The sequence below is a fragment of the Glycine soja genome, chromosome 11, assembly GCF_004193775.1.
Source record: "Glycine soja cultivar W05 chromosome 11, ASM419377v2, whole genome shotgun sequence".
Classification (NCBI taxonomy): domain Eukaryota; kingdom Viridiplantae; phylum Streptophyta; class Magnoliopsida; order Fabales; family Fabaceae; genus Glycine; species Glycine soja.
The window spans coordinates 32,747,788-32,775,625 of NC_041012.1; the positions used below are offsets into that span (position 1 = coordinate 32,747,788).

A 27,838-nucleotide genomic window follows, 5' to 3' on the forward strand; every position below is an offset into this window, starting at 1 on the left:
AATAATTAACAAAAATAACCAACTAAATTAACAAAAACAATATTAAAAAAAAAAAACTTCCGGAAGAAGTAGTTCTTCCGGAAACATTCCGGAAGAAGGGGTCTTCCGGGAAGTGCTTCCAGAACCACTGGAAAGGTCATCCGGAAGAGGTGTTTCGGGAGCTTTCCGGAAAATCTGTTCTTCCGGAATACGTTTTATTACTTTCGGAAGAACCCTTCTTCCGGAAGGCGCCATCGTCACCAAGCTTTTGCCATTTTTTCCGGCGTCCGCTACCCTAAGGTTCAACTAACCTACCCTAAATGCTACAAATACAGTGCATAACAAAATCAAAGCTAAGAAGAAGGCCACCTACCTCGAATGCAAATGGGTTCAAGGGCTGGCGGAGAAGCCTCGTGGAGAAGAAGACCACCAAGGAAGCTTTCGCAGAAGAGAGAAGAGGAAGGAAGCTTTCGCGGAAGAGAGAAAATGAAGAAGACAGAATGTTTCCGAAAGAGGGAAAAAGCTTTTTAAGTTTTTAAATGAAGGGCAAAATTGACCTTTCAATAAATTGCTGGGTTTATCTAACATATCGCGTGTGTTTTCCTGATTGAATTGGCGGGAGTGTACTTCACTATTAATATCAGTACGTTAGTGGCTTCGAACTTCGAACTTCGAACTTTGGGAGCTTACGCTTCTCTTCTTCTTCCTCCTCTCGCCGCCATGTCTATGGAGACCATGCGCTCCGTTCTCAAGGTAAACCCTAATCAACCTCCTTTTTCTCTCAACTTCGTTACTTTTTTTTTCGTTTATACAAATGATGAAGATGATTGGTTGAGCAATGCCCTCATTTCCTTTTATTTGTTGTAACAAAACTTCAATCCCACGTTGCAGTTTTCAATTCTGTTGTGTCGATTGAAAAGAAGTTTTGTTTTTGTTGCTGCTTTCTCAGAATATATATATATATATATAGACAGAGAAATTCTAACAACACACCCTTCATTACTGTCTTCAAGTTATTAGAAATCACAAAATTTTTTTAGTCTCATTTCTTATCTAATGAGTCTTTACTAATGGTATTGTGAATGATGTGTTAGCGGTTTTGAGTGTTTATGATTGTTTGATGCTGATATATTTGTTACTATTATTTCAGAAATACTTTAGGTTTTCGGATTTTCGGCCTTATCAGAGAGAAGTTATTGAGAAAATTATCGAGAAAAGGGATTGTTTGGTAGTCATGGCTACTGGTAGTGGAAAGTCCTTGTGGTAAAAAGACATTATCTTCCCCTTTCTCTTACTCAATCTATCTGTTTTTTTTTTTTTTTTTGCCTCTTTCTGAAGTTAATTCCTTAAATTGGAGAGTTCAAAGTGATTTTTTTATTAAAAAAAACAGCTATCAGGTACCTCCTTTGGTTGTTAAAAAGACTGGGATAGTTGTGAGCCCTCTGATATCTTTGATGCGAGACCAGGTGAATTGATCAATGCTTCCAAGTGTGTCTTCTTGTTTTACATTTCTATGCTCTCAATGCCCTTTCTTCTGTATAATGATTATCTAATATGGAAGAAATGGGAAAATAGGTGATGGCTTTGAAACAACGGGGCATCAAAGCTGAATATCTTGGGAGTGCTCAGAAGGATTTCACTGTGCACTCTAAAGCTGAACATGGTCAATTTGACATTCTGTTCATGACTCCTGAGAAGGCATGCACAGTTCCTAGCAGGTAATGGATTAGACATACCTTCGGCTGGTAGATCATGACCTTATTTTGAGTGCATTAGTAATATTTTATAGCTTATTAATAAATTGAAGGGTCGTGGAACTATTCTAGAAGTTATATAACTAGTGCACTCTATTAGTTAATTATCTTTTTAATATCTTGGATTAGATTGCCAGTCTTAGCCCATACTATGTCTTGTCTAGTTATGATCTGCTGTTAACTTTCATCATATTTTTGTAGTTTCTGGTCCAATTTACTAAAGGCTGGAATTAGTCTTTTTGCTGTTGATGAAGCCCATTGCATATCAGAATGGGGACATGATTTTAGGGTGGAATACAAGCATTTAGACAAGTTACGTGAGGTTTTGCTAGATGTTCCTTTTGTTGGTCTAACTGCAACTGCTACTGAAAAGTACTCATCTTTTGCTTTGGCTGTTAGTGAAGCATATCATTGCTGTAATTTATTATGATTTTTCTGATACACATGCCTCCTTTATCTTGTATATATTTTGCTCTCCAACTGTTCATTGACAAATTTGTTTTTAGTTGCAAGTCAGTGTCATAATTATGTTTTTTGTACTTTTACATGAACTTTATCACATGCTTTGCTAGCATTGGATTAAAATTTCAGTCCATTTTGGCATTCTATTCACCTGTCTATCTCTCCATTTCTCTTTCCACAAATAACAGCTTGGAGAATGATATAATTACAAAATGAAGATAGTTCGACCTATGAATACTGACCATAAACTCAATATTTGTATTTTATTATGTCATCAAATAAACATAAACTGATAAACATGACCCCCATTGTTTCATGCATGTTCTTGCTTGGAAGTTTCTGATTATTTCTTCATCAGCTAACAAAGCTACTCTTGTCTCCCACATTTTTTTTATGGTTCTGTTTAGAATAATGTCTTCTATTGTACACCCCATTTATGAATGAGATTATGAGCGATGGACAAATATTGAAGCTGTTGGTGCACACCAAATTTAACAGATTTATATTAGAAGGAATGGGGGAAGAGTAGGAGATTAAAACCCAAGTCTTTTACCAACTGTGAATAATTGTCTAGCAGACAATCAAGACAGGCGTGATCATGGAATTCGGAACAAAGAAGGATAATTTTTTTTTGGTGAACCCAGGGCACCCCTTGAGGGAGCCAAAAACTAGTCCCTCAAAGTATTGAAATCCATTCAAGTAGTTGATTAGGGGCAATATGGGAGGGAAGGCGAGCCAGGACTTGAATGTATTGGGGTTGGAGAGTAGTTCTTCTGTTATACAGCACTGATTTGCATCTTCTGCTCTGATCTGGTATTCTGTTATGCAATGATAGATTTCCAGAGGTAGAGGACTTCTGTTAATAAACATTTCATATTGTTCAACATTCTGAATTCTGATCCTGTTCTATTAAAAGCCTATTAGGTTACTTAAGTTTTAAAATGATTCTGTTTGTGGCAAAAACAAATTACAAGGTTCTGGACTTATTGAACCACCTCTACAGAATCCTAACTTATTTCTGATGAACAAAGTTTTGAAGATAGGGGAGGGCTGCTCTTGGTCTTGTTGTAAGATACTTTTTATTTGATTTAAATCTTTACTGGTACAACAATTCCCGTCGTACTTCCTATACTGTGTACTTCAGGTAGTTGCTTTCTCTCTTTCTATTTTACAACATCTTCTCATTAAGAGGAAAGGATTTTGCTACTTGTGTATTGTAAGAATGGATTAGAATTTATTGACATTTCTGCCTTGTAAATTTAATTAATGTATTTTTGTAATGCTTCTTTTTGTTACACCGCTGTACTTCATGGTTCTTTTAATTAATAGTATACTCCAACTTAATTTAGTTAAATGAGATATGCATACAATCTTGTTAATTTCTGTGCTTTATTGCCAGGGTTCAATATGACATCATCGGTTCCCTAAAGCTGAATTATCCTTTTGTTACGATTGGTTCAGTTGATCGCACAAATCTTTTCTATGGTGTCAAACTATTGAACCGTGGACAATCTTTTATTGACGAGCTTGTGCGAGAAATTTCAAAAGAAGTCACTAATGGTGGTTCAACTATAATTTATTGCACAACAATCAAGGATGTAGAGCAGGTAATGTGCTAGAAATGTTACAAATGAATCCCAAAATAGTTTTCTATCTTGTTCTCATGTTGAAGGATAATTGAAGACTTTCGTGAGATGAGATCCACAGCACATTTTGTAAGCTATGCTGAAGGAACAAATTGCTTGAGGACTCATCAAGACTTTTTAGTTTTTAGGCACAATAATTTAAAGCGGTGATGTATGGCTCTAAATGAGATATTTATTCATGATTCAAGACAAATGAGAACTTTCAACCTATTATGTAATAGGAAAAAATTGTAAAACTGCTAGCACTAAGTGTGCCTTCTTAGATATCATATGGCAAAAAAAAAAAAAAAAGAAATAGTTGTTGCATTTAACATCCACTGAGTATAATTTGTTCCTGACCTTTCATTACATCTTGTTCAATTTCTCTTCAGTTGATTACTTATGGGTTTCTTGTCATCATGTTTTGTCAAAAGCTGATGATCTATCTGTTCTTGTTTGCATTTTTCGTTGTCTAAATTCTGTCTGTCTGCATCAACTGCCTCCTTTTCTTTTGTTTTATTTTTTCTTGATATTGTTTTAAATAGATATTCAAGTCATTTGCAGAAGCAGGCATTGAGGCAGGGATGTACCATGGCCAGATGAATGGAAAAGCTCGAGAGGAGTCTCATAGGTGAATATTTTTGCTTATTTTAGAACATGAAATGAATAAAATTCACCTATGATCATTGTGAAGGTGGAGGAGCATGCTCCTCCCCTTCCTCCTGTCCCTCTGTCTGTAATGTTGAAGATGCTTCAATGCTTTCTAAACCTAACTGAACTATCTGTTTATTTATTCAGATTATTTGTTAGAGATGAACTGCAAGTCATGGTGGCCACCATTGCCTTTGGCATGGGCATAGATAAACCTAACATAAGACAAGTGATTCACTATGGTTGCCCTAAGAGTCTAGAGTCCTACTACCAGGAAAGTGGACGATGTGGTAGAGATGGTATAGCTTCTGTTTGTTGGCTTTACTACACAAGAAGTGACTTTGCCAAGGCTGACTTTTATTGTGGAGAAGTGAAATCAGTATGTGTATTAGTATTTATCATAAAAAGTTTGGCTAATGATTTTTTTGTGGTTAAATGGGCATTTAAGTTGCATACTTGCATATTTTCCCGAGACAATTTATCCCTGTTCTCTTAGTAACATGTGAGTCTCCAATGTACCAGGAAAAACAAAGAAAAGCTATTATGGAGTCATTGCTGGCTGCTGAACGCTATTGTGTGCTGACAACCTGCAGAAGAAAGTTCTTGCTTGAATACTTTGGGGAAAAATTCCCAGCTGATAGATGTGGTTTGCCTTTCACTTAGATGCTTCAATACAATTGTCCAGTTGTAAAGTTAGAGCTTAACCTTAATAACCTGTCATTGTTATTTCGTTGACTTTATAGAATTAGGGAGGTAGTATGTGTTTAATCCTAATACTCACCCTCAAGGTGGATCATGTATGTCATATGCACCCAAGCTTGTTACAAATAAAGTCAAATGTAGGCTCTTTAAGGGACTTACTATATCAGCTAACTGGACAAGTTGACAAAACCAATAATAATCTTGCCTGAAGCTAACCTTTATGTATTTAGTTTACTCCAATTTCTGTTTCTTTTGTATGTGCTTTGTAGGGAACTGTGATAATTGCAAAATCTCAAGGAAGGAGCGTGACATGTCCAGAGAAGCATTTCTTTTAATGGCTTGCATTCATTCATGCAGGGGTGGATGGGGCCTTAATATGCCCATTGATGTCCTGCGTGGGTCTCGAGTAAGCTGTTCAAATTATAACTAGGAAATGTTTTAGTTTCATTTATAGGGAATTCATTCACTTTTTGAGTTCTTGTTTGGTAGCATTAGTTTCTTTATTTATTTAATCTTGTACTCCCCATTTTATCTATTGTTATGATTATCCTTGTGTCTCTACCAACAAATATATTTTTCAGTGGTTGCCGTCACTTGTTGTTTACAATAAGTTGGTTTTTTTACTGTTGGTTGTTTACCTTTTTCAGCCTTACTTGATAATTGTGGTTTATTTTCTTTAGTCCTTTTCAAGTATGCTCATGTCTAATTGTCTATCCATTTTCATCTAGTTCTGCAACAATAGGTGTTTTAGAAAAATAATTGAACTTCTACAAAGAGATCAAAGTTGGGTGTAAAATTTTAATAAAGCACAGAAGTCATTTTGAAGCCTTAATGGAGAACTGATTGATGAGATAAAATTTGAGTTTTTTTTGTCATGATAGGTCTAAGGATGGGAACTTAACTAGGTCTGCACTGCACAATGCAGACTTGAAAGAGTATTCAAGTGATGATCCTGACAGAATGATTGACAACCATAAACTTTGCAGTTGCACAAAGAAAAGAAAGAGAAAGCACCAATGCATCTTCCATCCTCTGATGAAAGTTTAGTTTGAGATATGCTAAATTTAGATACTTTAAACTAACAATAGACGTTACTTAATTTAGAATATGGTCCTAAAACTAAAAGTGTTCAAATATAATGAAGATTACAGTTATTTGACTGCACAAAAAGCACTCTTTGCTCGTAATCACAAGGTGGCATGTAATAAATTATAAACTCTGCATTTCCTCTTATTCATAGTGACAAGCATTGAATCCTTAGTGCATGCTGATTTAGTTGTGACATGGTAGATGAGCATATTCAAATCCTTGTGTACCCAAACAGATTTTTAATCTAGCAATCTGGCACCTTCTTTTTGCTTCCCGTAGTTACTGCACTGCTTTAAGAATACCTTCTAATTTGTATGCTCTAAAATTATAAGTGTCATTTGGTTTTCGTTCATCCTTAACCTTTATTGTTGCCTTTAAATTTTATTATGTTCTTCCAATTGCTGATTGTTGTATTTGCTTGTAACTTGTAGTCCAAGAAAATTCTTGATGTTCAGTTTGACAAGCTTCCACTTCATGGACTGGGGAAAAATTATCCAGCAAATTGGTGGAAAGCACTTGGATATCAATTGATTTCTCAAGGTACTTTTAGTGGAAATAATTTACCCAGTTATAGTCTGATAAGAACAGATCATAATGGAACAGATTTGAAAAGATGAAACAGAAATTTTTATAGATAATTAGAGATATTGTATTACACAGGTTTTCGAGAGTCTGTCTCTCCACAATTCAGATTCTTCCTAATTCCAGAGTGTCTTTCCCATTCTGGTTTACTTCTATTTATACTACATCTAATGGACACAATTATTCTGAATGGTTGTGACTGTTTCCAAGGGTCATGCCCCCTTGATTCGCATGTTCTGACCTTGCACCCTTTGGGTGAAATCGTAACTATTGGGTGGTTTACACCCTTTGGGTGGGTCGTATCTGTTGGGTGGTTTGCACCCCTTGGGTGTTGTGTGCCCTGCTACTGGTGGTCCATGGTTATTGCGCTTCTCTTGCTCTCTGTTTGCGGGTGTACACCTTGGTGATGTGTAGCTTATGCTTATCATAGTCATGACTTGTGGTCAAACAGTTCTGCCAATGCTTCAGGGAAGTTTGAATTATGCAGAGCAATTGCATTTACTGTTGCTATGTCTTAAACGAATCTCAGAGAGAGAGAGAGAAAATTCACAACAGAATTTTAGGTGAAAGGTGATAAGATTCAACCCAAATGAGAATTAGTTACACCTCAGTTATATAGGCAGTTACAGTTGTAACTGTCAATTGACTCTAGTCAGATAGCTAACTAACTACAAGAGTGCAGAAAAATATAGTTAAGCCTATACACAGACTTAAGAAAAGTCTTAGAATGTGGGTTTAGGCCTAACTCAATGGCTAGAACATGGACCACTTGAAGTTGCTTGGCCATAACCTTTTCTCTGTCAAAGAAAAGATCCAGTTCCATATGCTTCGTGCAAGAGTGCATAACCAGATTGTGAGCAAGAGCAACTGTACTTAAGTTATCACAGAAAATAACTGGAGAGCAGAATATGCAGTTCAGATAGAAGGGATTTAATCCATGTGACCTCTGCTGTGGCCGGAGCTAAACTGTGATATTCGACCTCTGTGCTGGATCGGGCAACTATAGACTGTTTCTTTGACCACCAAGACACCAAGTTGGACCCAAATAAGATGGCTGCACCAGAGGTGGACCTCCTGTCATCTGGATCAGACACCCAGTTAGCATCACAGTAGGCGTGTAATTCAAATGGAGGTCCAGTGGACGGAGGAAGAAACTTCAACCCAAAGTTGATGGTGCCTGCCTGATATTCAAGAATCCTTTTCACTGGTTCCCAATGTTGCTCTGAAGGGTCTGACATACACTAACAGGCTATATTTATTGAAAAACTGATTTGAAGATGAGTGATAGTTGCATATTCCAAGGCTCCCACAATAAACCTGTAGAGTGTGGGATCAGGGAAAGGCTCATACCCTGATCTAGTCAACTTGCAGCCTCCAACCATTGGGGAAGAGATAGGATTTGCCTCATCCATGTTGGTTTTCCCCAGCAAATCCCTAATATACTTTGACTGAGTTAAAATGATAGCACCATTGGGCTGAGGTCTGACTTCAATTCCTAGAAAGTAATCAAGACTCCCTAGGTCTTTAAGAGAGAACTCAGAATTGAGCTTAGTAACTAAGGACTTGATGAAGGCTGAATTGTTCCCAGTAACAATAATATCATCCACATACACAAGCATATAGATGACAGTATTTTTGGAATCAGTGTAAACAATCAAGGAGGGGTCACACTTGCTTGACCTGAACTGAAACCTAAGAAGAGTAGCCTTTAACTTGTCAAACCAAGCTCTAGGAGCTTGTTTGAGACCATAAATTGCCTTATTCAATTTGCACACCAGCTACTTGTTGGAATTTTCAAAACTAGGGGGTTGACTCATGTAAATGTCTTACTTGAAAGATAATAATCTGAATATTATTGTAATTTTGTCTTTCAAAGAGTGAATACAAGACTTATTTATAAGCTTCCAACGACCTAATTAAGGAAAGAAATAAAATGGAATAAAACTTGTACAAATAAAAAAAAAAGCAAATTTGTACTAATTACAGAATAAAATTTGTGTTAATTATGGAATGTATCACAACACTCCCCCTCAAGTTGGTGAATGTATATCTATCATTCCCAGCTTGCAAGTAAGGTCTTGAAGCCGTTCCATGGGAAGTCCCTTGGTGAACATATCTGCCAACTGAAGCTTTGAAGGGATGTATTCGGTGGCTATAAGACCACTGTCCAATTTCTCCTTAATGAAACGTCGATCAATCTCTATGTGCTTTGTTCAATCATGTTGAACTGGATTGTGTGCAATGCTAATGGCGGACTTATTATCACAAACCAGTCCCATAGGAGCTTCATGTTTTATTTTGAGGTCATCAAGTATGATCTTCATCCATAACAACTCATAAACACCTTGAGCCATAGCTCTGAATTTTGCTTCTGCACTTGATCTTGCGACCACATTTTGCTTCTTACTCTTCCACGTTACTAAATTTCCACCCAAGAACATACAATATCCTGTTGTAGATCTCCTATCAACAATTGATTCTGCATAGTTAGCATCAGTATATAATTTCATGGATAAATTTTTCTCCTTTTTAAACAACAACCCCTTTCCTGGAGAAGACTTCAAGTACTGAATGATCCTATTTACTGCCTGCAAATGTCTCTCTCTTGGGTCATGCATGAATTGACTAACCACACTAACTACATAGGCTATATCAAGCATGGTGTGGGATAAGTAGATAAGTTTTCCCACAAGTCTCTGGTATTGTGTCTTCTCTACCTTTGGGCATTCTTCATCATTTCCAATCCTGTGATTTTGCTCTATGGACGCTCCAGTGGTTTTATAGCCCAACTAGCCAATTCTTTGAGGAGATCAAGTATATATTTTCTCTGAGAAATGAAGATACCCTACCTAGAGTATGCAACCTCTATCCCGAGGAAGTACTTTAGCTTCCCGAGATCCTTCATCTCAAATTGGGCAGCTAACCTCTCCCTTAAGGTTTGTTTTTCAAGCTCATCATTGCCTGTGATAATTATATCATTGACATAGACCAAGAGCAAAGTAAGTTTACCATCTTGGGAGTGTTTTATAAAGAGTATGGTCACTTTGGCTTTGCTTGTGCCCCAAAGATACCATAGCTTGAGTGAACCTACCAAACCAAGTCCGAGGAGACTGCTTTAGACTATATAGGGCCTTCTTTAGTCTGCAAACTTTATTTCCTCCATTAGTGGCACCATATCAAGGTGGAATCTCCATGTACACTTCTTCTTCCAAGCTTCCATGTAAGAAGGCATTTTTAACATCAAATTAATGCATCTCCCAACCATAGTGCGCTGCTAAGGAGATGATGATCCTAATTGTATTCATTTTTTCCACTGGAGCAAATGTCTCCTAATAATCGATCTCATAGGTTTGGGTGTATCCCTTTGCAACCAACCTCACCTCAGCCTGATATTTAACTGTATATATCCACCTACAACCCACTACCTTTTTGTCTTTCGGTCTCTCTACAATCTCCCAAGTCTCATTCCTTTCCAATGCACCCATTTCTCCATTCATGGCTCGAACCCAGTTCTCATCCTTTAAGGCTTCTTGTACTGATGTAAGGATTTTGATAGAATCAATAGCTGAAATAAAACTCTGGTGTTGTAGAGAAAGATCTTTAGTAAACACAAACTGGGATATAGGATATTTGGCACAAGATCTTTTTCCTTTTCCTAAGGCAATTGGCAAATCATCTAGGTTAGATTCACAAGAGGCATCTAAGGTGTCCTCAAGAGTATGGGTTCTTACCTCCGGTTCGGATGATTGAAGTTGCTGCTGGACCAAGTCGCATTTTTTTCTTCGCTGGTACTCGTTCTCAAAGCGTCTGTCCTCTTTATGTTGAACTGGTGATGATGTTGGTTCAGGGTCATTGTCATCCTTTGTAGGAGTGAAATCCTGTAACATGGGAAAACATGACAACTCGGAGATCTCAGTTTCTAGACTATTCTCCCCCTGAAGCGGAGGACTAGTGAAGAAAGACTCTGTTTCATGAAAAGTAACATCTTTGGAAACATAGACACGACGACTTTGATAGTGGTAACACTTGTACCCCTTTTTGTTTGAGGCATAACCTATGAAAACACATTTGATAGCCCGAGGATCTAATTTTCCCTGATGGGGACCATGAACATGAACAAAGACAGAACATCCAAAGACACGACTCTGAAGACTGGTCATAATGGGAACAGACCGATATAATGTGGTCATGAGTTGAGTAGGACTAACACCATTTAAAACATAAGAAGGTAACCTATTTATCAAGTAAGTAGCGATTAGAACAGTTTCCCCCCAAGTTAACTCATGAACAACACCATTATCTTTGAGGAAATTGGAAAGGTTTTGATTCACATACTCTCTCCCATTATCAAAACGCAATCTTTTAATCAGGCTCCCTAATTGTGTTTGAATTATACGGTAAAAGTTTACAAACAATTGGAAAACTTTAGATTTGTCTTTCATGAGAAATATCCAAGTAACCCGAGTCCAGTCATCGATAAAAGAAACAAACCACTTTGCACCAGAAATATTACTGATAGGTGCAGGTCCCTACACATCCGAATGAACAAGATCAAAAGGTTTAGAACTTTTATTAGTACTGGGAAGAAAAGTTGTTCGATGGTGTTTAATAAACTCACAAACATCATAGTGAAAAGACTTGATTGACCTTTTTGTAAACAAAAAAGAAAATAAAGACTTAAGGACACTAAACGGAGGATGACCCAAACGCCTATGCTGAAGCCATATTTGGGAGGATGACCAAGGTTCTGAACTTGTCCGATGATTGGAAGTGAGAGCCTTCTGTCTGGTACACTCTTTATTGTCCTCATGTTACAAGTAGTATAACCCGCCCTGCTCTTTAGCAATTCCAATCGTCCTCCCTGTGGCAAGATCCTAGAAAACACACTGGGAGTGGAAAAATGTCACAGCACAGTTTAAGTCCTGGGTGATTTTATGAATAGACAAAAGGTTATTAGATAGTGTGGGAATATGGAGCACATTGTTCAAATGAAGGGAAGATTGAAGTTGAATGTTACCACAACCAGTAATGGGGGTATGAGAACCATTAGCAACAGTGATGTGTTGGTTACCAGTTAAAAAGGTGTAGGATGAAAAATAAGAAAAGTGAGGTGTCATATGATCAGTAGCACCAGAGTCTATAATCCAGATATTTTCAGTACCAGAAGCATTAAAGGATAGGAAGCTAGAACTCTTACCAGCCATGGTTAGGGAACAAGAGCTAGATGTCTTATTGAAAGGGTTCATAAAGGCTCGTAGATGTTCCAATGACGACGACGAAAGGTGGTTGACAGTGGAGGACGGCATCGAACAGCGACCAATGGTATACGTAGTGACTGGGCACTGAAACAGTATCAACTGCAGCAATGAAGGCTGCCTGGAAGAATGCAGAAGTAGAGCCCCTTGGCTCGGAGGCTCTGATACCAACTTGAAAGATAATAATTTGAATATTATTGTATTGTTGTCTTTCAAAGAGTGAATACAAGACTTATTTATAAGCTGCCAGCGACCTAATTAAGGAAAGAAATAAAGTGGAACAAAATCTGTACAAATAAAAAAAAATCAAATCTGTACTAATTACAGAATAAAATATGTGCTAATTATGGAATGTATCACAATAGTCTTCTTCAAGGATGCCATTGAGAAAGACATTTTTAACATCAAGCTGTTGAAGACTCCACTTGTGAGTGACAGCAAGAGAAAGGAGGATTCTGACAGTGACAGGTTTAATTACAGGAGAAAAATTCTCATTGTAATCATAACCTAATTGTTGGTGAAAGTCTTTGGCCACAAGTCTAGCTTTTTACTTGCTGATAATACCATCAGGATTTTCTTTTACTCAAAAGACCCATTTGCAACCCACAGGTGAACGGTTAGAAGGAAGATCAGTGAGAGACCAAGTTCCATTATTCATCAAGGCCTCATATTCAGCTTTCTTAGCTGCTAACCATGTTGGACTAGAGAGAGCAGACTTTGTGGCCCTGGGTTCAGCATGAGCTAAGAGAAGTGTGGGCTGCAACCTAGGCTTAACAACACCAGCCTTGGCCCTAGAACACATAGGATGGATATTTTCAGGTCTAACAAGAGCTGCTGCTTGAGAGGAGGCAACATCAGTGGGTAATGGCTCTTGATGTTGCTGAGAGTCTGGGAAATCAGAGACAGGATCAACACTCACTGAGGTGGAAGTCACTGGTGACTGCTGAACAAGAGCAGCTGCTTGTGATGCAGAAGTATCACTGGCTGTAGTAGCAGAAGTAGTTGCTGTTGGGGGAACAGACAGAACAGTCAATGTATGCTGAGAAGAAGTAGAAGCAGTAGCTGCTGAACCTGAGGCTGCATCACCAAACAACCTAGGAAAAGGAAAGCTCAACTCATCAAAGATCACATCCTTGGAGATGTAAATTCGTCCATCTGCAGCCATGCACTTGTAGCCCTTGTGAGAAAGTGAATACCCTAGAAAGAGACATTCTTGAGACTGTGGTTCGAGTTTATGCTGGTTGTAGGGCCTTAACAGAGGATAGCAAGCACAGCCAAAGACCTTTAAGAACTTGTAATCTGGAAGTTTCTTAAACAATCTTTGATAAGGTACCTCTTGATGGATAGATGATGATGGAAGGCAATTGATGAGATATACAGCAGAAGTAACAGCATGATCCCAGTATTCAAGAGACATGGAAGCTTGAGACATCATAGTTAGGGCAGTGTCCAATATGTGTCTGTGTTTCCTTTCCACCACTCCATTCTAATGATGGGTGTGTGGACAGATCAATCTATGTTGCACACCAAGTTGTGCAAGAAATTTGGTAAATGGCCTGTACTCTCCCCCCCCCCCCCCCCCCATTCAGACTGTACAGCTTTAATAGGTAGATTAAACTGAGTTTTAACTAAAGTAAGAAACTGTTTGAACAGAGTAAGAGTTTCAGATTTAATTTTCAACAAATAAAAGCCAAGTAAAACGAGTGTGGGCATCAACAAAGGTTACATAATATCTGTAACTTGTGTTGGACATGATGGGAAGCCCCCAAATCAGGATATTAATCTAGAGAAGGAACTAAAGGAGCACTAGCTAGATTGGCATGTGGAGGACGCTGATTCTGATTTTGATACTGACCGGAATTGGTGGAGGTCTGAGACTGATTCTGATCAGGATATTCCATTGGCTAAGAAGGGAGATAGTCATCATTGTGCCTTTGGTAACGGTAGGTAGCTTCATGAGTCATGACCATACTTATGGCAAATCTGACATTGAACATCAGCATAGCAACCTTTGCTGTGTCCACCATTGCGACCACCACGAGAGAAGTTTCAGCCACCGCCACCACAGCTGGTGCACTAGAGTTGACATATCAATTGCCTCCATGGTAGCTGTTGGAGCTCGCCAGAGTGACCATGAACGACATACGCTTGCAGATTAGAAGAGGCAGAAGAACCAGAAAGCTCATGTGTAGAATTGGGGCTAAAATTAGGTTTAGCTCCTTCAATAAGATTAATTGAAGCCATAGACGAGGCAAGATTTTTCTTGCGATTCATGAGCAAAAAGTAGAGTCGCAACCTCATCAATAGATAGTGATTCAAACTTTCCACTCACAAAGGTAATAAGTGACTCAAACTCATTTGGCAATCCATCAAGAATGATGTCAGCATGATTAGATTCCAAAACATGTTCTCCAATCCATGAGAGCAAATCAATGATAGTTTGAATCCGAAACAAATAATCAGAGATAGAACTATTGTTGAGAAAGATATTGTGCAAATCATTGCGGAGTTGTCGCTTTTTCGCACAAACCATCAAGTGGAAGTTTGTCCCAAAGATGCCAAGCTGTTTTGCATCTAACGAGTTGCAGAAGAACCTCGCCAAAGATGGTCGATTGAAGCCACGACAAAAGGAGTTGATCTTGTTGCTACTAAAGTAAGAACGCTGAAGAAGTATGAGGTATTGTGATGGAATTTGCAGTTTAGTGAGAAGATGAAAGAGACGATGGTCTTTGAGCACCGGTTCAACTTGTTAACACCATAGAAGATAGTTGGAATTGTTTAATTTCTGCGAAATGGAATGCAAAAATTCCTTGGCAATGATAACTGCCGAAGAACCAAGTGAAGTAGCACCATTCCCTGGCGGAGGAGGGGGAGGAGGAGGAATGGAAGCATAAGCCATGAGAGAAGAATCAACAATGAAAAACGAAGCTCTATGATACCATAAACGAATCTCAGAGAGAGAATTCACAACAGAATTTTAGGTGAAAGGTGATAAGATTCAACCCAAATGAGAATCAATTACACCTCAGCTTATACAAGCAGTTATAGTTGTAATTGTCAATTGACTCTAGTCAGATAGCTAACTAACTACAAGAGTGCAGAAACCTATAGTTAAGCCTATACACAAAGACTTAAGAAAAGAAAGAACTCTATCAAGTAAGTATACTCCTATATGTCTAAGTTTTTGTTTTATCAACAAAATTAATTTGTATTATATTAATAAGATTAGTACAAGTGGTAATGATATATATACATTGTTTCGATACTATGTGAAGAGCTATGGAGTCCTAATACAGGTTGTATTGCAAGAATTAAGCATCCATAGGTCTTTAGTCATGTAGACATCCCTCCACAAAAAGTAACTTATAGAACAACCCCCCCAGATTACAAAACCCAACCCTTATATTGCTAGCCCATGATTGAAAAGGGATATCAAATCCTTTTTCCATATTTTTGAGCCATATCCACCAGAAAATTATGGTGTCATCCATCATCTTTTGACCGTTGACCCTTTCATATGAGAAAACAATCATGTTCCTATGATACCATATACACCAAGTAATCCACCATGTTCGCCATCGCTGAATTCTAATACCCTTGAGGTATCTGTGAGAATGCTAAAGAAAGTGGTCTTTAGGCAATTCCAAGGAAGCACCAGCTATGTTTAACCAAGACAATGCTTCCCATAAAGGCAATAATTTATCACAGCTGAATAACAAATGGGATGCATCCTCTTCAATAGGTCTACAGAAAGGGCAAAGATATATCATTCAGATCTACATTCCTCCTCCTCAAATTGGCCTTTGTTGGTAGCCTATCCCGAATTAACCTCCAAGCAAAGGGTGACACTTTACTTGGAACTTTGAGCTTCCATAATTCCTTAAACACTTCGTTATCATTTTCCTTTGATAAGTGCCTATTGAGCGCTTTGTAAGCACTACCCACTGAGTATATCCCACTGGGATCCACCCCCCAGCCCCAACTATCTTGCTGATTAGCCTGCACTACCACACCCTCGATGTCCTTCATGAATTTTGCAGCTATGTCTATCTCCGCTTCCCTAAGTAACCTCCTCCACTGCAGTTGCCAATCCCATCCTCCTAGTGATGCAACCCCCAACTGCTGGACAAAGTGATGTTGTTGTTGAGATATGCTATACATACGTGGATATTTCTCCAACAGCAAGATCCCTCCATCTAGCCATCCATCTTCCCAAAACTTCACCTTTGACCCACATCCAATTTTCCATTTTATCCCACTTCTGAACCAACTCCCCTCCTCAAATGCATTGCAGACGTTACTTAAATCCCGCCACCAAATTGAATCTCTACTATTTCTTCTTGATTCATCCAGACTTCTCCAACTTCCATATTTGGAATCCAATACTTTCGCCCACAATTCTCCCTGACGGTGGAAGAGGCATCACCATTTTCTGAGTAGAGCACGGTTGAATTTTACTAAATCCAAATATGGGCAATTTGAATTATTGGAAGGAAATTTTAACTTTGTACATTGTGTGTTGTATAAATGATTTCATTGGTTGAGAAAATCAAATCACATTTGCCACTTTCCGTTAATCTATTACCTTCGATACCTTGCTGGCTTGTTCGCTGCTCCTTGTAGTAATTTTCAGAGTCTTGAGCATGATTGGATTGCAAGCACAAGGTTACAATGGTGAGAGGCCATGGATGAAAGTCTACCTCTTTTTCTGTCTGATTACCTGAGTGAATTTTTTATATAGAAGAATGGCAAGAGATCCCTTGTTTTCATCTTTCCTACTTTCATTTTCATTCAACTCACAGAGGGTGTGGGTTCCCTTCTTGCTTCAACCAGAGCTTTTGACTTAGTGGCAGTGTCTAATGTAGCTCCATGTGGAGCTTGTAGGTCTTGAATCTTCTTCATCAATGGAGTCCTTTGCTTCTTGAAGTTCAATGGCAACGGAATGGAGAAGGAAGAAAGATGATTGAAAACATCACTTCAAGGAGAAGATGAGTCAAGCACAAGCCCATCACCATAGGAAGCCATGGATAAGAGCTTAAAGAGGAGAAGATGAGGGGAGGGAGAAGGAGAGAAGGAGCACAAAATTTTGTGCCTTAAATAAGGTCTGAACTTTGAAGTGTAATTTTTAAATGATCAAAGTTGAAAAAATGCACACACATGACCTCTATTTATAGTCTAAGTGTCACACAAAATTGGAGAAAAATTTGAATTTTTATTCAAATTTCACTTGAATTTGCAATTGAATTTGTGGAGTCAAATTTTGGAGCCAAAATTTCACTAATTATGATTAGTGAATTTTAACTATGGTTTAGTCCACTAATCCAAGATCAAGTCTAAGATTCTCCACTAAATGTGCTTAGATGTCATGAGACATGTAAAGTATAAAGGGCATGCACAAAGTGTGACTATATAATGTGACAATGGGGTGTAGCAAGCAAAAACTCACTTCCCCCTCTAAAATTTAATTGAATTGGGTTTCTCCCAATTCAATTAAATTTATTTCCCAACACACATCAAATATTCACTTAATGCATATGAAATTACAAAACTACCCCTAATACAAAAACTAGTCTAGGTGTCCTAAAATACAAGGGCTGAAAAATCCTACATTTTCTAGGGTGTCCTACCTACATTATGGAGCCCTAAATACAAGGCCCAAAAATAATGAAATCCTAATCTAACATGTACAAAGATAAGTGGGCTCATACTTAGCCCATGAGCCCAAAATCTACCCTAAGGCTCATGAGAACCCAAGGGCCTTCTCCTGCATCTCTGGCTCAATCTTCTTGGAGTCTTCTATCCAATGCCCTTGAGGGGTAGGATTACATCACTATCGACTAAATCTATACTAAGGAAAAAACAAACAGTTGAAAAATAATTGGCATTTTCTTTTGTTTTCAAGCATAATCAATTGTTTGTGCATTTCTTGTTTATTTTTTATTTGGTAACTTAAGTTTATTTCTTGCTGCTGTATATTTTACATATGACATACTTCACAATTTACATAAAAAATGTTAGTCTTTTATTTTATACAATATTTCAATTAGAAGAAAATATCTTGATGCAATTTATAATTGACTCCTATTGTTCTACAGGTTACTTGAAGGAGATTCTTAGTGGCATATACAGAACTATAAGGTAGATTCTTCAAGTTATTTGGTAGATTGCTGCAGTTATTTGAAGTCTATGTATGTTACAAATCTGTTACCACTTACCAGAAGATAGAATGAAAATAACATTTATTGCATGAAAATCTTCTTGGAACAATGAGTCCTCAAGAAGGAAATAATTAAAGAGAATTATCACAGGGATCCTGCCCCTCCTACATGATTCTAACAACTTCCCAAAAATCTCCCTATCCCCTTCCAACTCCCTGTTTATTCTCACCCTAATTAGTACTAATTTTCTGTTTCCCTCTTCCATCTCATCACCCAGTCTATTAAAGAGCTGGACTTCTCTCATTGGCCTCCTACTTCTATTATAAGCTTTCATAAACTTGAGTTTCTTAATATTTTAGTGTTTCACAACTGAAGTTATAATTAGAGGTAAACTTTGTTATTTTATGAATCAGTGTCAGCTCAAAAGGAGAGCAGTTTTTGGCCTCTTCTAGACCAGATTATAAACCTCCTTTGGTTTTGACATTGACTGCTGAAATGCTTGGTGTAGAAGATAATGGAAACACAAAAGAAGAATTCAAAACTTTATCTACTTCAGAGTCAGAAGGTTTTTCAGAGGTTGGTAATTAAGTGGTCTTATCTTTATTCAAGTTCTTTTCTCTCTTTGCTTCTAATCATCAATGAATCTTCTTGAATAGGTGGTTGATATATGTTGATGTAAGATAAATAAGTCGTTTATCCAAAAACAGTTAAAATAAAATAAACTGCAATCTTATTGTTTTCAATTTGTTTTGTTTATAAGAGACATTCGTCATATGTATTTGTTTTCTAATTACATTTCATATCTGTTAATTTTAAATTGGTGTTGTACTTCTCTACTCAGGCTGAGGGGCAGCTCTACCAAATGCTTTTGGAAGAAAGATTAAAGCTTGCAAGAAGTGTTGGAACAGCTCCGTATGATTTTATCTTTTAACAGTTTGAAGTCTATCAATTCTTTTAGTTTCTTTTATCCTTAGTTTCTTTACAAAGCTATTATACTTTCTTTGTAGATATGCTATATGTGATGATCAAACGATCAAGAAAATTGCTTTGCCAAGACCTTCTACAAAAGCAAGACTAGCAAACATTGATGGTGTGAATCAGGTACACTTTTAATGTTTTGAAGATGTCTGCAAACTGTACTTGCCCTACTTTTCAAGAAGAATAAGCAGGAACCAGTTGAATGGAAGTAGAGTTTAATTTAATAAATTGGGAAACTCATCAAAATGTATTTAGTAAACATAAATTATTTATTAATTTCCTAATTTCAATTTTATTTTTTATTTAATTTCTTTCATGATTCACGTTTTCCTTTTTTTTTCTGAATGTTCTTGATTTACTCAATTTTTGATCCTGATGTATTCCTTAACTCATTTGCTTTCTAATTTTCAATAAGTAAATCTATAATTTGGCAGACTTTCCTTCCCTGATGCATTTTAATATCTTTTATTTTTTCTAATAAAAGCCAGATCTATTCTATTTTACGAAAAGTACTTATTTAGCATACTATCTGATTAAGGGTTTATGACTTATTTTCTGAACCACATTATAATTTGTTTTCTAATCCATTTCAGACAATCCATTTCAGATGTCTGATAAATGGTATTTGCTGTTGCTTAATCACAATTAACTTTTGTAAGAGTTCTGTGAATGTCTAAGACCATTGCTAGGTTCGCAGTGTTTGTATAAATTGTTTGATAGAACACCAATTGATTAAAGTAACAAAGTCATAACTGCCCCTACTCTCGGTTTCCATAATTGTTTTTCTCTAATAAAAGTTCTTATCCCTGCACCAAAATCCTGTATGTGCTAAATACTAGAATTCTTAGCAGCAATTACATGCATGAAGAAATCGCCCAATTATGAAGGTTAATTGCAATATTATGAAATGCCTCTCTAGATTACATAAATGGGGAAGAAATTATAGTAGCATGCAGTGTGAACATGAGTTAAACCTCTGAAAAGACAGTCTCTTGGCAATAGTTTACATTCCAATGATCACTAATCACATCTCATACCATGCTCCTTTGTCAAATATGTTTGGCCTGTAAACATGTCTTTAGATAACTGAAGCCGTTTTTCCTCCTACCTTTCTGTCATTTGAGATACTAACTTCAAACAACTTTGTACAGCACCTAGTAACGAAATATGGAGATCATTTTCTTCAAGTTATTCAGAAACTGTCACAAGGATTAAACCTATCATTGGATGGGGAAGCAAGGGTCGCAACAGCAAGTTTGCAAACTAATGAAGTAAGGAAAGTATCTCTAGTAACCAACAAATCCAACAAGTTGACACCGGCAAAGTTTGAAGCTTGGAAAATGTGGCATGAAGATGGTTGTTCTATTCATGAGATTGCTGTATGTCATCCGAGTCTGTTGTTACTAATAAAGATCTATGCTTCACATGTTTCTCTGTATAACTTCTTTCTCTACTGACTCCTTTATCTGTAATCTCAGAACTTTCCAGGTAGATCGGCTCCTATAAAAGAACAAATTGTTGCTGAATATCTGCTGGAAGCTGCTCAAGAAGGATTACCTTTTGATTGGGCTAGGTTCAGCGAGATGATAGGACTAACACAAGAGATCATATCAGAAATTCAGGGTGCTATTTCAAAAGTTGGATCTACAGATAAGCTGAAACCTATAAAAAATGAATTGCCAAAAGAGGTGAGTTAGAATTTCCTACCTTCTTGATATAAGTACATCTTGGTAATGATGGAAATATATGGCCCAATATATTTCAATCTACAGTCTATCTTCCTTGTCAACAAATTATCATTTTCAGATTTTAGATTTATTATATGTATTTATTTCTTCAAAATGATGCTAACTTGTACATATCTGGTTCTTTGGTTTTTGAGATCATTGTCTCTTAATTATATGGTTATCCATTGATCAATCAGAGTAGATAACAGTCAATGGACAAGGGCAGAAACAGGTAAGGAAGTGTAGAAAGAATTTGTAATTAATGGCTAGAGTTGTGTAGCCAGGTTTCAAATTTTTACCATTGAGATGCTATTTTTTCTGTCACGTGAAGCTCTTGCTACGTTGTAGTTTGTAAATAATACTCAACCACTGAAATGGGAGTGTCCCAAAACCCTGACAATATTGGAAGGTAATTTTCCACAAAACAAATGGAGCTCAAGTCATTAACCTAAAAAAGTGGATCTTAAGTATCATATGTAACTTCTAGCTGGTGAGCTGCTCATCACTTCCATGAGCTTGAGATTGAATAAATTTTTATGGTGCAGATAACTTATCAGCACATCAAGACTTATTTGACAATGCGAAACTGTGGAATATCCTTAGAAGCAATTCAATCTGGAAGTATCCAGACTGAGAAAGATGGTGAACCTGCACACAATGCTTCAAATTTGTCAGGTCCTACTTTAGAAACATGCCACGTGGAAAGGCATTGTGAAGACGGCATTTCTGCCATAAGTTCAACTGAAAAATGCAACTTAGAAATTAACGAGGTACCTACTCTACCCGTCAATGGTTCCGAGGTACAGAAGCTTTCATTGACCAGTGAGGGGGGATTCACAAACAAACGACACAAAGTCAGTGAAACAAAGGAAGTAAATTCAACTAAATTGAAGGCTACAGAGAGTTCTGTTGTAGAGTAGTTGAAGAACTTTGATGAAGGGGTTAGTGGAGACTTAAGCTTTCTGATGTATATATATATATGCCTTGCTTTGTGATTATAATTATAAGAAAATGTGTTGTTTATTTGTTTCAGGCTACATTGAGCGATGTTTTGGAACACTTCAACGGATCCAGTGAAGATTCCGTGGTTGAACTGCTAAATTGCCTTGACTGTAACTTTTCAATATATAGGAAAGGTGGCATCTATAGGATTATGTAAAAAAGTTGATGCATCAGGTTTTTTATGGATCATGCTTGTAAAAAATAGTTTGTTTCAATGGCTTGTTTACCACTCTATTGCCTTTTTATTTTGTACACAAGTGATCGTCGTGACACCTTCTATCCCGACATATGTATAAATAAATAAAACATATAAAAATACATATAAATGAATTCGCGTTGTCCATATTCACTTCACTATTATCAAATTAAACTTATTAAAAATATATCCGGCTTAGAACAAGGCCGTCAAAGTTTACAAAAGAAATTTTGTAAAATCAAAGGTAAAATAAAATAACATCATGCAATTAAAATAAAAATGTATCCCCAATGTTACATCCTAGCATCTTCTACCTAATCATCTGTTTTCACGAATACAAGGTTCGAAATCATCACAGGATTCAAATACAAATAGCACAAGAGTAAGTTATCACATTTCTAAAAAAACACAAATAAACAAAGACATGATCAAAATAAATTATAGCAGTATTTATAACATAGCTCAACTTAATACAATCAACGTCACTTCACCACTTTATCATTTAAAATTCATTTTTCAATTACCATTCACATTACACATGAATCACACACTCGGGTCAAGACATAATAACACTCATCAATTTCATAATAAACAATTAGTAGGCGTTATACAACAATTATACTAAGACTCAAACCTATATGTAATGTAGTCCAGTGAAAAATCACACTGAGACGCTTAGGAATACATAACAAGACACACCACACAATAGGTATGTCAGGTCACTCTCACTAAGAAAAATCATAAGGTGACCAATTAGGGTCACTCTGTTTTGCGAGAATGCCCCAAGCATATGGGATCAACATAGGCTTAAAGGAACACTCAAATCGAGTGTCTTTACCTCAAGGCCTAGACTCCGAAGAATCCATTAGGGCATCACCTTCCTAATTCAGATCAAACCTGAGACACTCTCTACCCCTCACATATATACTAACAAAGGAATAAAAATCCAAATATTAATTAATAGTATTTTTTTTTTTTACATTTGTAAATACAAGTCTTTCAAAGGGATAAAAGGCTCACATTCACTTTCTTCTACATCATATTCAAACTTGTCCAAATAAATAATAAAGTTATCTCGGTTTAAGCAAGACTGTCTAAGACTTCATACAATTAATATAAAACCATATACCCCAATGTCATATCCTATCAGAGTGTTGTGTCTCGACGTCCTTCAGCACAAGGTTCCTTAAATCAATTCACCTAGTCGTCTGCTCCCTCGAACACAAAGTTCAAGATCATCACAGGATCCAAATACAAACAACACATGGGGAGTGAATTATCACATTCCTAACTAATAGAGAAACAAGACAACTAGATATACATATCATATAAACCAAATAAAATTTACTTACACGTAATTCCACCACTTTGTCATTCAAAGTTCACTTTTCATCCATCAATCACACTTTTCAATCATCAATCACATTACACAAAAATCACATGCTCTGTTCAAGACATAATAACACATCAATTTCATAATAAACAATTAGCAAGCGCATGAGACAGTTATGCTAAGACTTAAGCCTATATGCAATATGGTACCATGTCAGTGAAAACCACCCTGGGGCGCTTAGGAGTACATAACAAGACACACCACACAATGGGTTTGTCAGGTCACTCTTACTAAGTAAAATCATAGGGAGACTAGTCAGGGTCACAATGTTTTGCGAGAATACTACAAACATATGGGATCAGCATAGGCTTAAAGGAGCACTCAAATCCGATGACCCCCAAGGCCTACACTCCGAAGAGTCCGTCAGGGCCTCTCCCTCCTGATTCAAGTCCAACCCCTAAAATCATTTTAGCACACAGACACTGCTCGTGAATTATACAATACTCACGATCTTATACTCGTGTTTTAAACACGTACAACATATTGCGCTACAATTTAACACTGGTTTCTAAATAGGAAACCTACATTTTCTCTTTAACACTGCGCGTTTACACTTTTCTCAAGATAACACTGGTCGGGTTATTGTACAATTCACAGTTTACAACACAAATAATGTCACATCAAGAGTTAATCACACATTTATTCACAACCAAAACTCATTCACAATTTCACATCTCATAATGTCATAATCTATCTTCACATGTTTACTCGTATATCACAAATTAACACATGTTCAACTTTACACTTATACTCAATCTCAATAACAATATTATAATCTCAAAGCAGCATGTTATTCCACAATTCATCACATATTCCATTTATAAACACTGCTCATGAATTACACAATACCACGACCTCACACTCATGTTTCAAACACGTTTAACACATTGCGCTACAATTTAACACTGGTTCCTAACTAGGAACCTACATTTTCTCTTTAACACTGCGCATAAACATTGGTCGGGTTATTGTATAATTCATAGCTCACAATATAATTAATGTAACATCAAGTGTTAACACATCCACTTATTCACAATCGAATATCATGTCCACACTTTAACATCTCATAACATCACATCAACCATCTCATAACACTTCCAATGATATTCATAAGGTACAACATACACATGTTCATGAAATTTAACCATAATATTCTCAAACTCCAACACTTAATAATTTTTGGAATCATACTATAACACTCTACAATATTATTTACATAAATTATTAATATAAATAACTACCTCTATATCTTTAAACTAGCATACATCATATTGAATCACAAATTTCAAAGTAAGCTTTCAATGCACAAATTCTAAATAATTATATGAACACTTTGGTCAGTTTCAATTATGATATTAATTTTTTAAAATTATATATAAAAACATAAATAGCAAGAAAAAGAGAAAATACAAAATCGATATCTCTCTCTAAATTTATCCTTACTTTATTTCACTAATTGATATTAATTAGTAAAAGTACTTGATTTATAGGGTTCATGCTCAACACAATAGCATATCAATTTCACAAAAATTAGTCTGTCAAACATATATAATTCAATGTAATAATTATAAAGATAAAATGAAAATTGCAAAAACACCCTAAAACTCATTCCAATTGATATCTCTAAGGATCCCTACACATGTTCTCACTAATTCCCAATTGTGAATAACTCATCCCTTACCTCTAAGCGGACTCACGTGTCTTCTGACAGCGATAACAGCATCTCTAATGGTTCCCTGAGATTCTTTCAGTTATTCCTCCAACTGCTCCGATAGAATTCCCAAACGTCAGAGAGACGGAGAAGAGAATGAAACCTCCACTGGAACTGTCTTCATGCGATTCCTTTTTCTCCCTCCACGAATATTATCTCGCAAATCCAAACGGTGGAAGTGTGTACAATTGAACGTCGAACAACATATCCAAATTTCATGAAAATCCAACGGTTAACAAAATCGGGATTATAATTTTACTGAGACCATTTTGGGTTTCTACAGGAAAGGAAAAGGCTACAATGTGAAAGGTATTTCTCTCAGCTCAAACATGATATCAAAATTCCCAACGGTGAGAATGCTCGGAATTGGGCTGCAAACGTAGTGCTCAAATTTCACAACAATCCAACGGTGAACAAGTCCGAGATCGTCGTTTTTCTGAGACAGTTGCTGGAAAAAAAGAGGGTTTTGGGAGAAGAGAGAAGAAATGAAATTGTGAGGCAGATGAGGCTGAGAAGTCGGTCTGAAAACTGACCTAGCATGTTACTATTTATAGCTAGGGGCATTTACGACCTATTATTTACTCTATTTATTTATTTATTTATTTATTATTTTATAAAAACAAACTTTATTTTATTCTCTATCAAACAAATAAATAAAATACCCTTTTTATTTTCTCTCAAATCATTATTTTAATTAATAATTATATCTCCTTATTTATTTATTTATAAAATCTCATCATTTTTTTTAAACTCTATTTATTTATAAATAGCAATCCTTTTTAATCTAGTGTACGAAAATTGGGATGTTACACAACCCCTAAAACAATTTTTGCAATGAATTATACTATACACACAACCTCACACTCGTGTTTCAAACGGGTTTGATACATTGCGCTATAATTTAACACTTTAAATAGGAATCCTACACTTTTCCTTTAACATTGTGCATAAACATTTTTCTCAAGGTAAACACTAGTCGGATTTGTGTATAATTCACAGCTCACAACATAAGTATTGTCACATCAAGTGTTAACCACACACTTATTCACAACCAAATCTCATGTCCACAATTTAACATCTCATAATGTCACAATCCACCATCACATGTTTACGTGTATCTCACAAATTAACACATGTTCAACTTTACACTTATACTCAATCTCAATAACAATATTATGATCTCAATGCATTGAATGCAACATGTTATCTTACAATTATCACGTATTCAATTTATCAGTTACACACAATTTCAATTACAATTTCATGATCTCAATATAACAATCTCGCAATTATAATCATACATGAAGAATTATAATACAATAAACATCCCAAAGTAAACCCCAATTTGATCCCTAAGGATCCCTGCACATGTTCTTTCTAACCCCGATTACGATAAATTCATCCCTTACCTCTAAGTGGACTCACGTGTGTAGTCCGACAGTGATAGCGACGTCTCTAGCAGTTCCCTAAATTTTTTAAGTTTTTCCTCTATCTGCTTTGTTAGGGTTTCTAAGCGTTAGAATGTACGAAAATGGGTTCTGAAGGTGGTGTCCCAATTTCACGACAATTCAACGGTTGACGAGTTCGAGATCGTAGTTTTACAGGGATAGGTTTTTGGTATATGCGGGAAAAGTGAAAGCTCAGTGCGAGGGACATTTCTTCTACCACAGACATTATCTCGAAAATCTCAACGGTGGATGACTGAGACAATAAGTTCCAAATCAAGTGTTCAAATTTCACAATGATCCAATGGTTAATGAATTCGGGATTATCGTTTTAGTGAGAAAGGTTTGAGTGCATGCGAAAAAAAAAAGAGAATTTTGAGAAATGAAGAAGGAAAAACGGATTTATGTCTCGATTTATCGTCTCTATTTATAACTAAGGTACACTTGACCTTTTATTTACTCTATTTTTCTTTCTTTCTTTATTTTATAAAAAGAAATTCTATTTTATTTCCTAAAATAAATAAATTTTTTTTATTTTCCTTCAAATCATTATTTTAATTAATAATGTTATTTCTCCTTATTTATTTAATTATAAAAATCTCATTTTTTTTCTAAAACTATTTATTTTTAAATAAAAAAACCTTTTTAATTTATTTATGAAAAATTGGGTGTTACAATTGCGAAACACTTCTAAGCCACATTAGAGCATCTAAAATGCATAGTTATTTTGTTTATCATAATTTTTTGACCTTATAATTCCATATAAATTTAAGCATTTTAAACAAAAATGTATTTCAATGCTAAGATTGTTAAAGTGAATGTTTAATGTTATTTATAATATAATCTTGTTAACCAAAGATTGTTTATATAAGCAATTTCACATGATATTCTCCAATAAAAAAAACTAAATTAATGTGATTTAAAGTTAAATAACTCATAAGCATTTCCATCGGAGATGTTCTTAGGGTAAATACATTTTTTTTGCTTAATTACACGTTTCTTTTTTATATTTTATCTTATAGGTAACTTTGATATCCTCTTGTTTTAATTATTTGCATTTAGTTCTAATAATTTTTAAATTATTCAAATAAGTCTCTTCAAAATTCTATCTAATAGAAATGTAATATAA

General features: G+C 36.1%; 1 protein-coding gene across 1 annotated transcript; it reads left to right on the forward strand.

Moving 5' to 3' along the window:
• The first annotated feature begins 600 nt into the window (after positions 1-600).
• On the forward strand, positions 601-22,198 carry LOC114373443 (probable ATP-dependent DNA helicase RecQ). The gene is made up of 19 exons (XM_028330906.1): positions 601-732; positions 1,130-1,242; positions 1,370-1,445; positions 1,555-1,697; positions 1,935-2,105; positions 3,595-3,802; positions 4,366-4,451; positions 4,619-4,850; positions 4,994-5,117; positions 5,443-5,579; positions 6,694-6,802; positions 18,195-18,237; positions 18,671-18,833; positions 19,099-19,169; positions 19,265-19,358; positions 20,387-20,614; positions 20,714-20,923; positions 21,508-21,903; positions 21,996-22,198. The coding sequence occupies exons 1-18, from the start codon at positions 700-702 to the stop codon at positions 21,880-21,882; spliced, it is 2,616 nt and encodes an 871-aa protein (XP_028186707.1). The 5' UTR covers positions 601-699; the 3' UTR covers positions 21,883-21,903; positions 21,996-22,198.
• The last annotated feature ends 5,640 nt before the right edge of the window (positions 22,199-27,838 follow it).